Source organism: Eurypyga helias, unplaced genomic scaffold (assembly GCF_000690775.1).
Source record: "Eurypyga helias isolate BGI_N326 unplaced genomic scaffold, ASM69077v1 scaffold24025, whole genome shotgun sequence".
Lineage (NCBI taxonomy): Eukaryota > Metazoa > Chordata > Aves > Eurypygiformes > Eurypygidae > Eurypyga > Eurypyga helias.
In genome coordinates, this window is record NW_010251118.1 from 23717 (window position 1) to 36985 (window position 13269).

The window sequence follows — 13269 nt, forward strand, 5'->3', positions numbered from 1 at the left end:
CACCCCTGCCCACCTCATGGGACTGAAACTCTGGGCATCCAGAGGGCATCCAGAGGGCATCCCAGGCAGAGCCAGACCCCAGTGCCCATCTAAGAGCCAAATGAGCTGCTGGGGGGGGTTAACTCCTCCTCCTCTCTCAGCTTTGCAGCCTCTGGCTTCCTGCGCAGTGGCAATTCAGGGATGGCCAACATGGTCCCCCCAGCCACAGCGAGGACCCGATCCAGGCAGGGGCTGCATCCCAGCAGGATGAGACCCAGGGCAGCAATGCAGCAGCATCGCAGAGCCCTGGTGCCACCAGGATGCCCACGGCCCCGTGCCAGGGCTGCCCCTGCTGCAGCCTCGCCCTGGGGTGCACCAGCTGCTCCCCCAGGACCATACAGCCGTCAGTAGATGACGGGGTGTTGCAACACGCCGGGGAATAATCACGATAACTCGCGCGGTTGCCCTGGTGCCGGGCTTGGCTGTTGCAGTGGTTGCTAAAGAGAGTGGGCGTGCGGCTTCCTCTGGGGCGATCCGATTCCTCCAGGAGCATGGCTAAGGCACGCTTAGGAGAAACCGTCCTCTGCAGAGCAGGGACGCGACCTCTCCGCTGGCAGCAGCTGCCATGCTGAGCGGGCTGCTCGGGCACGCACGGAGCTGTTTGCTTTGGGGGGAAAAAAGCCATTTGCTTGCTCCTCCATCCTGGGAAAACACTGTCTGGCAACAGAGAGCAAAGGCAGCAAGTTTTCAGGGCGGCAGAGAGACCTTTGGGACCAGCGCTGAGGAGCGGGCAAGGCCAGCGGCTGCTGCCAGCCAAGCCCCAGCCCTCCGTGGGGTCCCCGTGGGGTGACGAGGTCGGCGGGGAGGGAACACCGGTGCAACGGCTGCCTCCACGTGACCCTTCGTCCCCACTCCCACCGAAGAGACCTGGCAGGAGCCAGGCAGCTTCCTCGGATCCGGCCAAAAAGCCAGGCAGAAGCAGCAGCCTCAACCCCGCAGCCCCATGTCGTGGGGCGTGGGGCAGCACCTGCCCTCTGGGCTCCCCAGGGCCACGCTGCGGAAATCAGGTAAGCCCAGGGCCCTCGGGGGGGTCCCCAGGTCTCTGCCGGCTCCCCCCGGCAGGGATGGGGTGCTGAGGGATCGCACTGCACTGCAGCTGTCTTTACACACGGGTGACTTCGGACCCTGTTGTAAATGTTATTTGAGATCTCATGTTACTTGATTTCTTTGGTAGCTGGTCGCGATGCTGCCCTTCCACTTCTGCCTTTCAAACCAGATCCCTATGCCGCCAGAAATTCCCTAAGCAAACCCACGCTGCGATTCAACCCTCCTCGGAGAGGCATTGGGCTGGACAGGGGGCACTCGTTAACACCGTCCCTGCAAATCAGTGTGGGAGGATTTTCTCTGTATCCCACAAAATACCTCTGGGCTACCCAAAACATTCATTAGCGAGCGATGCGCGTCTCGTAAATGCACGGAGCAAATATTTGACGGGCTATTCAAAGTAAGTTGGCGATGAAGGAGAGCGATGGTTACGCATCTGCCGCTGGTTAACGAAGCCAAACAAGCCACTCCCAGGGGCCGTCATCCCGCGGTGGCTGCAGTGGCATCCCGACCTTGTTATCTTTGCTTATCACAGGCCAAGTTAATTAAATGGAGTTATTAACCAGCACATCAGCCCCAGGCAGGGGGGAGCTGGCTGCTGCCTGACTGTACCAGCATTTCCAGCCTCCAACACAGAACAGGGCCCCTGAAACTTCACTCCCCAGCAGCTCAGGTAGCCCCCAACCCGCCCAGGGCTCCCTCTTCCAAATACGCGAGTGCAAAGCTCAGTGGGGGCTGTGGTGGCAGCTGGGGGCCTTTTGGGGGGATCTGGGGGGATAGCAGCATGAGCAGCCCATGCCCACTATGTGCCCCCCCAGGTAGATGCAGTGCTGGTGTAAATGGGGTATCACTGCCCCACGGGCTGCAGGGCTGGTGCAGTGCTTGGCACAGGTGGGCAGGACTGGGGGATACTGGTTGGACTGGGGAGGCTGGCTGTGCTGGGGGGACAACACCGGCTGTGCTGGGGGGAGAGCACCGGCTGTGCTGGGGGCAGCCCCATCCTTGCACGTGCCCAAGAGGCAGGACGGGTGATGCGTGGCAATGGTGCCAGGAGCTGCAGGGCCACGTCCCCCTGTCCCAGTTCACATTTCCATTAGGGTTTTCTTTCCCTTTCCAACCCCACGACCTCGTGGGGCTCATTCCTGAGGGTCAGGGCTGAGCAAGGGCGAGGGGACCTGGGCCGTGTGTGCCTGCTGCCCAGGGGCAGGCATCTGATAGCTGGAGCCGCTTCCCATGGCGAGCACATCGAGTTACATGCACCCTATTGCATTATAAATACCAGAATTAGCCTTGCTTAATTATTTAAAACTATAGATTAAAAGCAGTCAAAGGCTCTTTGCCTCCTTTCCAGAGCGCATGTATCATGCGTTGGTGATACGGTCGCCTGGTGACAAGCAAGGGCAAGCGTGCCAGGTCCATCGGTATGAGATGCTCCCGAGCTGCCGACACGGCAGGAACCAGAGGAGAGGAAAATCACGGTGAGGATGGGGAGCTGGTACAATCTCTCCCAGGGAGGGCAACGATTAGCATCTGCCAACCTTTAGGCTTACATCATTATTATTACTATCATCATCATCACCACCTTCCTCATCATGAACATCATCACCATCCGTCACGGGGCAGTAAGCCACAGCAGTCATTAAGCTCACGTGAAGGAATAACAGGTATTTCTTTGGGGCGTTAAGGTGTATTTTGTGGGCTCAGCTGTGAGGCCAAAGGGCTTCCAGGCACCGCGAGCCTCGCCGTGGGGTAGCACCCCCATCTGACCCTCCGCTAAAGCTGCCCTCAACCTGCCGACCACGCAGAAAGCAGCTTCCGAGAGCAAGCGCCCGGCTTTGAGGTCAGAGCACTTGCCCCCCAGCAGCAGACCCTCCGCAGCACGGCTGCACCCCCAAAAGCTGCTCTCACCGCACAAAGCTCCGGGGCTCACAGAGACCGACACGCAAGTGTTTCCCTGCCCCGTGGTGCCAACCCCAGCTACTCTCTGTTTCTAAAATGCAGTTAATTAACGTTAGGAGAATCATGCAAATTAGCAGATGCCAATAATTCATGAATCCAAAACAAAAGACAAACTTTCAGCCTCATTCTTTGTAGGACTTACCCCACAGCATGACCACTTCCGCCACCACACGCTCATGGGAAAACCCGTCGGGCCGAACTCTAGCTCCACTCGGGCAGTGGGAATGCTCCGGCTGAAAGGTCACGCTCTAAAATAAAACACGTTAACTTCTGGTTAACAAGGAGAAGCGTGCGCAAACCTGTGCCAGGAGCTGTTAGTTCAGAGATCCCAGGCACTGCGTGAGTTAATTCCGAGGTGCGGACCCTTGCATCTAAGCCTTTCCGAGGGATGGTACCCTCATCCCGGGAAAGGAGGGCTCCCCGGGGAGCAAGTGCCATCAGGGGCTCAGGAAAAGGAATGTTGCCCACAACTGCAGTTAAATGTGTCCGAAACTCACATTTTTTCCCAGGCTGAGGTTACTTGTGTAAGCAGCTTCAACCCAGCTCTGCTGACCCAGACCGAGAAGGCTGGCTTTGCGGTCTCCTCGCTCGCAGGATGTGTGTGACCGGCTCCTTTCAGCAGCCGCATTCGTCTGTTGGTTCCCTAGAAAAGACACATTCTTGAATAAACCCCAGGCATCCAGAAAACCAGAGGCTTTCCTCCGTAGCCACAGTTTCAAGTGATCATTTCTGCCCAGGAAACAGTCCCTTGGGTCCATGGTTTTACAAATCCAGATCCAGGGCTCTGACCCTGAGGTTTTTGCCCACTCTCTTCCCTTCTGTCAAGCAACAAGGTTTCACAGAATTACAGACAGTAATATCCTCGGAGCCTGGAAGCCCCCACCCAGCGTAACGCCTTCTGCCTGGTTTTATGTGGATGGCATTTCACAGGGGCCCGTTCTCTGCTCAGAAGGCAGCTCCCATACAATGCTCTTAACAAGAGTTTGGTCTTCCGCCCTTACTGACAAACCTCTCCCGGGATGCTCTAGCTGGAAAAACAGGTCTCCAGTGACACAGACTGTGAATTCAGTTCACTTTATAGGTGCCAGCTAAAGCTACACACTGACCTGTGCTGCAGCAGAGCATCGACAGCCTTGAGAGTTAAGGATGCTGAGGACCATCGCTGCAGGGGGCAGGAACGCTGAAGGAAGAGAAACTGGGTTTGTGGGTGGCATGGAAAAGGGCCGAGGGATGCGCAGGGGAAGGGCAGGACATGGAGGGGAGCTTGGAAAAACAAAAGTCAAGGGGGAGGAGGCATTTCACCTGCAAAAAGCAGCTGAAGGCTGGTGTCCTGCTGCATCCTCCGCTCTCCTATACGGTCCCAAGCTGAGGGGTGTTGGGTAGGAGCCCAGCCCTCCCCCTGCAGCTTTCTAAACCCAACAGCTATGGGTTAATTTTCTTTTCAATATCTCTTTTGGTTTTCCCCTTGTGAAGAAGGGCTGGAGCCATGCAGCAGCCTAAGCAGAGCTGCACCCCTGGGGTTACCTGCCCTTTCCAGGGCCCTTAATCTCCTTAACATTCCTGGGGATTATTTCCATCCCAACAGGATGGCAAAGCCACGGGAGCAGCACATAGCACACGGTCCTGCTGCAGAGGGGCTCACAGAGCAACCTGCCACAGAGAGACAAGTCGCTTAATCCTAAGTAAGTGCTCAGGGAAGGGCATCCCCTCGGAGTGAGGGAAAAGCAGCAGAGCAGCAAAGGGAAGCATAGCTCAGCTCCGGCCACGGAAGAGCCCCTGTGTCCGATGCCTCTCCCTGGGCATGAGCCAGTCCTGCTCCTGCTCCTCTTCCTGTCCAGGAGCAGGCTAAAACCTTCCTCCTTGCCCTGAGCTGCACAAAAGCCACTCAGCACCTCAAGCACCTCACCAAGTTTACGCTCCCAGTAGGGTGTATTTCATGTACTATTTGCACCATTCAGATTTTCAAAGGAATTTCAAGTTGCACCAAAACTGTCCTGTTCCCCAACAGACTGGGGCTGAGCGTAATCAGAAGTGGAAACAATTTGCCCCAGGATTCCAGACTGGTGATTTCATCGCAACTCACCCACAAACTGGGGGATTTATAAGCATTTCCAGGCAGTCTGAGCAGGAATTTGGGCTTTGGTTTAAGTCAGACCAGACCAAGGTATTAAAACATCATTTTTCTCCCCCAGCCAGTCCCATGCCCTGGGTTGGTCTCTGGACCATCTCAAAGATGCTGAATATTCCCTGTGGGGTCTCCTAGAAAACTGCTCAAGACCGGGAGCTGGTTTCACAGCTACGGTTGGGAGAGGAGAGAGCACCACGCATGAAGGCCAAGTACCTGCCAGTGGCCCTGGCAAAGAGCAAGGCAGGCTCGCTTTTTACTTACAGAAAAGCCGCTTGGAATCGGACCTTTCCTAGAAAGCCTCAGGCTTCTAGAGATCAGGAAAGGGAAAATATTTAAAAGCAGGCAAAGGTGCGAGTGTGTCGGCACAAACACGGCTACTCTTGATAAGCAACACTCCAAAGCAGATCTATTTAAAAGGTCACGCTGTCTTCCTGAGCACAGCAGAGGGTATTAAAATGCACGTGTATTTTTCTTTTTTTTGCTGTTTATATCTTGCCAAGAACAATATAAAAATGTCTAACACCTTTTGCTGATTTACGACGGTGGCCAAGGAGGTGCCAGAGCAGAGCCTGGTTCATTGATCTACGGCTGAATCGTGCGAAAACAGACACCCCGCTGTAAATCCACCGCAGAGACCGGGCTAGATTTATACCTCCAGCACCATAAATAATGACAAAAAGCAGCCTGATAGCAGTCTGTCTCCCCTTACACGGACATGAATTACAGCAGGTCTCGAAGATGATAGATCTACTCCACGAGAAACATTTTGCACTGGGTCCCTATGCCAGCTTCCGGGAGGAAGGATGCCCCGTCCTCACTCCCAGCATAACCCCAGGCTGTGTTTCAGGCCCACCAATGTATTTATATTCTCGTTTTTCTGGTTCTGCTCAGTGCAAATGAAAACACACCTTGAATTGCTCCAGACTAAGGTTTAAAGTGCTATTCTTGTAGTGAGGTTCAAGGATCCTTCCAGTGTGGGTCAGGGACAAGCTCAGGGCTTTGGCGTTGTCCCCGGGGCAGGACTATGGTCACCCACTGGAAGGCAAAGCCTCGAGGTCAGAGTCAGCACAGCCCTGAGCACACCTAGCCCAGCGACAAGCAAGCTCAGAGCTGCCTGCTGTGCCTGACCCCCCTTCAGGCAAATTGCTCTCACTGGGAGGAGTTTTGCATCGTGCTTTAACAGCCACCTGCGCAGAAATGCTTCCAGTTTCAGTTCCTCCTTCCCAGTATTTTCTTCATTTCTACAAGATTCAGGGAAAAGATCCCCACTTGCCTTCAGTAAATAGGCTGATGAATGGCTGTCTCTTCGCAAGCCTCGGCCACGCAAGGTTAGGTTGCTGCAGCATGGAAATAACCACATTAGCCGATTCGAAGGCTCCAAGCTCACCGCGGTGCTCCCCAAAATGCTGCACAAGCAGAGGGTCCCCCAAACAGGGCTGGGGGGGCCTTTCCTGATCATCCTGGCTGTCTGGAGGGTGGAAACACCACACAACCAAACTGAAGGTCTGGACGACACTGTGCAATACTGCTGTAAGCAGCTGGGTGTTAGCTCTGTGTGGATATGGGGACACCAGATCTCCTGGGATCTGGGTCTTGGAGGTAGGGAAGAAGGGACTCCCACTCCCGAGTTGCAAAAGCAAACCCATACACCACGGAGGCAAGGAGAAGACAGTATTTTATAAGTAACAGACCTGCTCCAGTGCCCCAAGAGCTACTACAGTTTAGCAGTCGGGCATGAGAGTGACTTGGTATAGAAAAAAACCCAAAATCACTAGAGTTACAGTCATTTATAGTATCCAGGTTGGTCCTTCAGGCTTGGTTGCATAAGCTTTCCATGCTCAGTGCATTATCCCCTCGCAGAGCACAACAGGCAGATTCGAGATGGACAAATCCGAGATGGATATGCCCAAGCCCTTCTCCTGCTGCGCAGCAGGATTTGGTACCCAGCACACAAGCAAGACCCGGCACCTCTGTCACCAGAGTCAGCTCTGGTCTAAATGACAGCACAGGAGCTGTGGGAAAAGGGGAAGAGAATGACAGTGACACTGAGGGTAGTCTGTTAGGATAGCTGTCCAAAACCAGGGCTTCCATTAAAAACACCTGGCATTTACTCCATGGAGAGACTTTTTCTTTGAAGAAGGAAGACATTGCTTTGCCATTTGAAATGGGAGCTCATCCATTTCATTCCTGCCAAAACAAACCTTTGCTTTTGTTCCTTCCTCCCTTGTCTTTTGTCTGTCTGTTCTCCTGTGAAAAAGAGAAAAAAAAAAGGGAAGTAGAAGAAAAAAACCCAAAGCAATTTTACCCCATTGAAAACCTGAGGTGTTTTCTCTGTGTTCAAAACCCAGCTTTCATCTAACAGACGTTAGCCACGACATTGTGCGGCCTTAACCCTTGGCTGTTCTTCCGTCCCTGCGTCCCACTGGAAGGGCAACGTGAGCCCCCCAGTTTCAGGCTGCGGAGTCTGACCCCGCAGGGCTGTCAGTCAGCCATCGGACTTGCCAGCAAGCCACGCACCTTCCCTTCTGCCAGCAGTGATGTATGATCCTAGAGGAAAACAATTTGATACAAGAAATCACCGGTTCCAGCTTCCAAGCGCCTTTTAAATACTTACCGAACTCTTCACCCCAATTACACTCCTGTAATGGGCTCTGATTTGTTTCCCTGTGTTCCCAAAGCAGTAGGGCACCGGCCACATTAACATTCAATGAGGAGTTGTTTGATATTGAATCAGTTCTCCAGCACTATTATGCCTTACACAATTCTGTTTGATTGCAATCCACTTTACATTTGATAAGTACTTACTGACTGCGAAAGAATGACCTAGCTTGCTTTCTCCTGCCTTTTTGTTATTGATTTCTCTTTTAAAAGGGTTTTATTCCTTTTATACATGAGATTGCAATGGGACAGAGCCAACATTACTGAACAACTGTTTTCCTTGCTGCTCCACCAACCCATACAACTTCACACCAAGCCCCCAGTTATACTGTAATAAGGAGACACTTAGAGACATGGAGCTGCCTACACCCCTTCCTGGGACTTTTTGTTCTTGCCGGTAAAATTCCAGATTGTTCAAGTGAATAGTCAGGAATAAACTGCTCCTTCCGAGCCCCTGATTAGACCGTACGCTGAATAATCGTAGGCAGCCCCACTGTGCTCCGCATTTAAAGACACAGCCCACCGCGTGCAGTTTGTCTCACAATTTGTGCTTTGCAGAGGGATTTTTGTGAAGGAGAAGTGTAGAGCGCTTGGAAAATAGCAACGATGAACGCGCCCTGTGGTTTGCCTGAAATCCAAGTTGCCATCACCTCCAAAACAGCGGGCTCTTGTTCTTACACCCAGAACACAGGAATCATGACAGCACGATCGCGTTATGATTTTTTTGGCATCGGGCTCGATCCTGATTAGGCTGCCAGCAGAATAACAGCAAACTCTTTCCTCGACACGAGGTTTCGGATGCAGCAGTACTTCCTCAGGGCTGTGTTTCGGAAGCCCCTCAAATCCCTCCCCTTGTGCTAAGGGACCGGCGGCTGCAGCCGGGATGCCCAAAGCAGCAGCTGAGCACAGTCCCCGTCCGTGGCTCCTTCCGCTGTGAGTTAGAGCTACCCGGGGTTAATTAATCCTTGGCACTAAATGCTGCGGGCACTGACGCAAGCGGCTGGCAAGCTATTCAGGTATCTAATTAATATGTGTCTCATCAACAAGGCGACAGGAATATTTTTTTTAAATGACTAAAAAACCCGCACCCACACGCGTGGGCACGTGCCCGCAGGCACGGCCGCGGGTGTCGAGCAGCCGGGGCCGGCACCATCTCTTCTCCGCTGTCTCGCCCGGGGAAAGGGAGCTCTGGCGAGTTCCCACACCACAGCGGGCTGAGACATCTCATGCAAACACCTCTTTTCAATTCCAGCGTCGATGTACACCGAAATACAGCGGGAGCGACCGGACGGCGGGAATATCCTGACGCACCCAGACTACATAGATGGAAACCCAGACCTCATCAAGCCTAAAAAGCTCCTAAATCCTGTAAAAGCCTCGAAGAGCCACCAAGAGCTGCACAGAGAGCTGCTGATGAACCACAAAAGGTAAGAGGAGGTCGCAGCTGGAGTGGTCCGGGAGGTGCTGAGCCGTCGGAGCTCGGCAGCCGAGGGACAAGCGACAGCCCGCGGGTTGGAAGCGCATGATAAATCCCTTCACTTCCAAACAAACACAGCACAAAACTCGCTGCAGCCCTTTCCTCTGACGTGACAGTCCCTTTCAAAAGAAAAGCAGAACGAAAAGGCCCCTGCTCTTCCTTCCCGAAGCATCGGCTGGCACTTCTCGGAGCTGTTTGCCGTTTCCACCCACCTCGAGCCACAAGCACCAGGAGATGCAGGGCACCCCTGCAGCCCCTTGCTCGGCGTCCCACGCATGCTTGCTCCCTGGCCCTGGTTTTTCTGTCTCCATCACTCACTTGCCACGTCCCCAGCAGTGTATAGCATTCCCCTGTGCTTTAAGGTCAGCCCAGGATGGAGCCAGTGAAAGCTGGGAGAGCACCAGGGATCAGCAGGTACGAGGAAAAGGCTAATCACTGTCTCCGTGAAAATCAAAGGGGCACAGATAGACTAGAATTCACATTCCTGACCTCCTACCCCCATCACCCCAGTATAACTCCTTGGGGGTACAGATCCAGCACCAGGAAAACGACACCAGTGACCGAGAACCTATAACCACATCATTCCTTCGCAGCAACCGCCTGGACGTCAGCGCGAGAGAAGCGCATTCGGTTCAGAGGCTCTTAAGCACAGCAAAAAACCTGCTGGCTTTATACTGACATTTGCTGAACACCCTAAAAATATTCTGACACGACAGCACTTTGGCCATCTAATTAAAAGGAGCGCAGCCTCTGTTCCGAAGGACTACAGTCATCACGAGCGCCAGGCACACGGATTCATTCAGCAAACACCCAAGCCTGCCAGCGGGGCGCATTAATCAATACTGGCACTGGCTGGGCTTGGGTTTGATTGGATTTTCCCAGAATCAGAATTACAGGGACTGTACCCAGGCCGTTCTCTGGCATGAAGGCAGAGGTAACGACACCAACCAGGTATTTTTTAAAACCCTCTGGCTTGAGAGTGACCATACCCTGCCCAGTGACGCTGCCCCGTTTAAAGGCTCACCCACCAGCGTTGGCTTTGATCTTGCAGGACATTATTCCAGTCTAACCACAATGGAACAAAGAAATCCCTGCAACAGAGGTAGCAGGGATGAACAGCGTCAGTCAGGATACAGACCCCACGGCGTCAGACTGAGCTGAACTTCAAACTGGCAGTCACAAAGTACGTCCTCACTTTGTATTTGTGCCTGCCACCCTGTCACATCCACACCAGCCATCAGACACTGGCAGGAGGCAGCTCCACTGCAGCCATCCTGCACCTTACACTCCTGTACATCCCAGGCATCAATTTAAACCTGCTTTGCCTCTGGCCTCCCACCTATTTTTTAGCAAATACATGAAACAAACCCTAGTGCAAACAATAATCCATCACTGCTGGTTTCTTGTCTTTCTCAAATCCACCAGTTTTGCTTCCTGCTACGTGTTGCTAAGTGGGAGAGAGGAGAGAAGGGGGGAGAGAAGGATTTTGCTCCTGGTCCTGTTTTGCTGTTGGTTTTTCCCCTTAAGCAGCAGGGAGAAGCAACTCAAACCAGCAGCTTGTGCAACAAAACCCTAATGTTAGCCAACACCCCCAGGTACTAACAACACAGGCTGATGAAATCAAAGGGTAGTAACAAATCCACAGGCGGCACTGCAAGCTGTGTCCCCAGCAAGCCAAGGCAGGTCTGCCTTCTCTCAAGCCTTGGGAAAAGCATTTCTTCAGCATCCAACTTCTTCCTGCCTTGAAAAACCACCATGAAAGCTCTGGGGCCAGCGCTACGGCTACCTTCACTTCAGCAGCTTCACCTGAGACCCTTTGAGCGGCTCTTCCAGCAGAAAAGGAGGGTTCGTTTTGGCCTCTTGACCCAAAGGCTCCTTGTCAACTGGGGATGGCTCGCCCTCGGAAGCCAAGCTGGGTGCTGGGGGGACAGGAGGACCAGGACAAGCTCTGCAGATCAATGACTACCCCTGCTGGCAGGAAAAAAATCGCCGGTCTTAAAACAACCTCAAACCAACTCAATTTGCACTGACGTAATTAAAACCAGTATCGGCAGGAGTTAACGGAACGTCCCATTTCCATACCCGACCCAAAGGAATGGCATAAGCAGAACTTCCAGCATCACAAGCCCCACGTGCGGCCAGCAAACGCTGTGCCCACGCCGGCAGCATCCCAGCAGGATGGGGCTCCCAGTTACACCCCCAAAGCCTTGGGGATGGGTCTGTGGAGCCGGACTGGATTGTGGAGCAAGTCTCCCAAGTCTCCAATTTAGGGCCGTGAAGAGTTTTGGGGTTGCGGGGCTGGATGGGGTTGCACCCCAGGGTGTAACCCTGATTTATCTGCTTGTCATCCGCAGAGGCTTGGGCGTGGTCCCAGCAGGATGGGGCTCCCAGTTACACCCCCAAAGCCTTGGGGATGGGTCTGTGGAGCCGGACTGGATTGTGGAGCAAGTCTCCCAAGTCTCCAATTTAGGGCCGTGAAGAGTTTTGGGGTTGCGGGGCTGGATGGGGTTGCACCCCAGGGTGTAACCCTGATTTATCTGCTTGTCATCCGCAGAGGCTTGGGCGTGGCGTGGACAGCGGGTGCTCGAGCACCGCCGGCGAAACCAGCTCCTCAGGCAGAAGAAGGAAGAGGAAGAGGCAAAGAAATTGCAGTCTCCTTTTGAAAAAGAGCTGTTAAAGAGGCACCAGAGGCTGGAAAAAAAAAATTTGGTCATCCCTGGGTTATCCTATGAGGCACAGACCACTGCGCCAATGGGTGGGCTGGGGCTCAGCCCCCGGTACAGGATTGATACCCTTCCATAAAACAGGAACCCCAAAACATCCTTCCCTGCTGCCCCGTGCAGCTGCAGCACCCTCATCCTCATAAGTGGGATCCACCCAGCCCGGGACCGCCGCTGCACCCCACTGGCCCCGAGTCTCCTCTGGGTCCCATGTGGCGTCTTTGGGGTGTGCTTTCCAGTTCAAAGCACCCCAAATAGCACGGGGGGTGTTGCAGCACGCGTCACAGGGGTGCTCAGGACCATTTGCACTGCAAATGGATGAAACTAGTTAATTTAATCAATGACCCAACCGCTCCCTTGAGGGAACAGCAAGCAAGCCAAGACCGCCTGAAAATCAAAGCCCTGCACTCTCAGAGAAGAACCAGGAATATGGAACAAGGTGGTTTAGGGACGGAGCCATAAACACCTCGCGTATGAAAGTGAGGCAGTACAGTGACTTACCCCCACCTTAGACGGTGGCTGAACTCTGACAGCTTTTCCCAGGCCTTTGCCAGGAAGGATTCAAACCTCCTTCCTCCTCCATGCCAGCTCTGCAGGGAGCACTCCCCGGCTTTTCTGCTGGAGATGCTCCTCCATGGAGGAAAAATAAAACTATTAATGTTTCAGTTGGCCAGGAAAAGAAATGCGGGGTGAACACGGTGAAATGGTTTGGAAAAAGAGGGCGCGGGCACGTGCACCACACACTCACCCGGCTTTGGGCAGTGGGAAGGGGATGCCCAGCAGTGACGAGGCCCACTGTTGTCATGTGGTCAGTGCACTGGTCCGTCAGCATGCACAGGTAACGGTGACTCTTCTTCCTCACAGCTGGAGAAAGACCAGGAGAAGCAGGAAGACCATGCACCAGAGTTCATCAAAGTCAAGGAGAACCTGAGAAGAACATCGACGGTGACGGGGGATGAGAAAGCAGCGTAGCTTCTGCCAAAACTCAACGGGGACCCTAGCGAGGCCACACCAACACACACGCGCGGACATCTCCGGACAGGGTGGACATTCCCAGCCACGTCGCTGCGGCTACTTACGGCTACTAACACTTGTTCCAGTAGAAGGCACGGAAAAGGTTTTCCCAGCCCAGGAAGGTATCACTGTGGAAGAGGGGTGAAGTACTCGTGCGAGGAGACGCAGAGAGAAACGCTGTTATCCCCCCCTCCAGACGGTGGGTGCAGGCTACCCTCCCGCTAACTCTC

General features: G+C 53.7%; 1 protein-coding gene across 1 annotated transcript; it reads left to right on the forward strand.

Moving 5' to 3' along the window:
• Nucleotides 1–982: 982 nt before the first annotated feature.
• Nucleotides 983–12997, forward strand: FAM107A (family with sequence similarity 107, member A). Its single transcript, XM_010151916.1, has 5 exons — nucleotides 983–1046; nucleotides 9081–9255; nucleotides 11660–11672; nucleotides 11862–12014; nucleotides 12890–12997. The coding sequence occupies exons 1-5, from the start codon at nucleotides 983–985 to the stop codon at nucleotides 12995–12997; spliced, it is 513 nt and encodes a 170-aa protein (XP_010150218.1).
• Nucleotides 12998–13269: the final 272 nt, after the last annotated feature.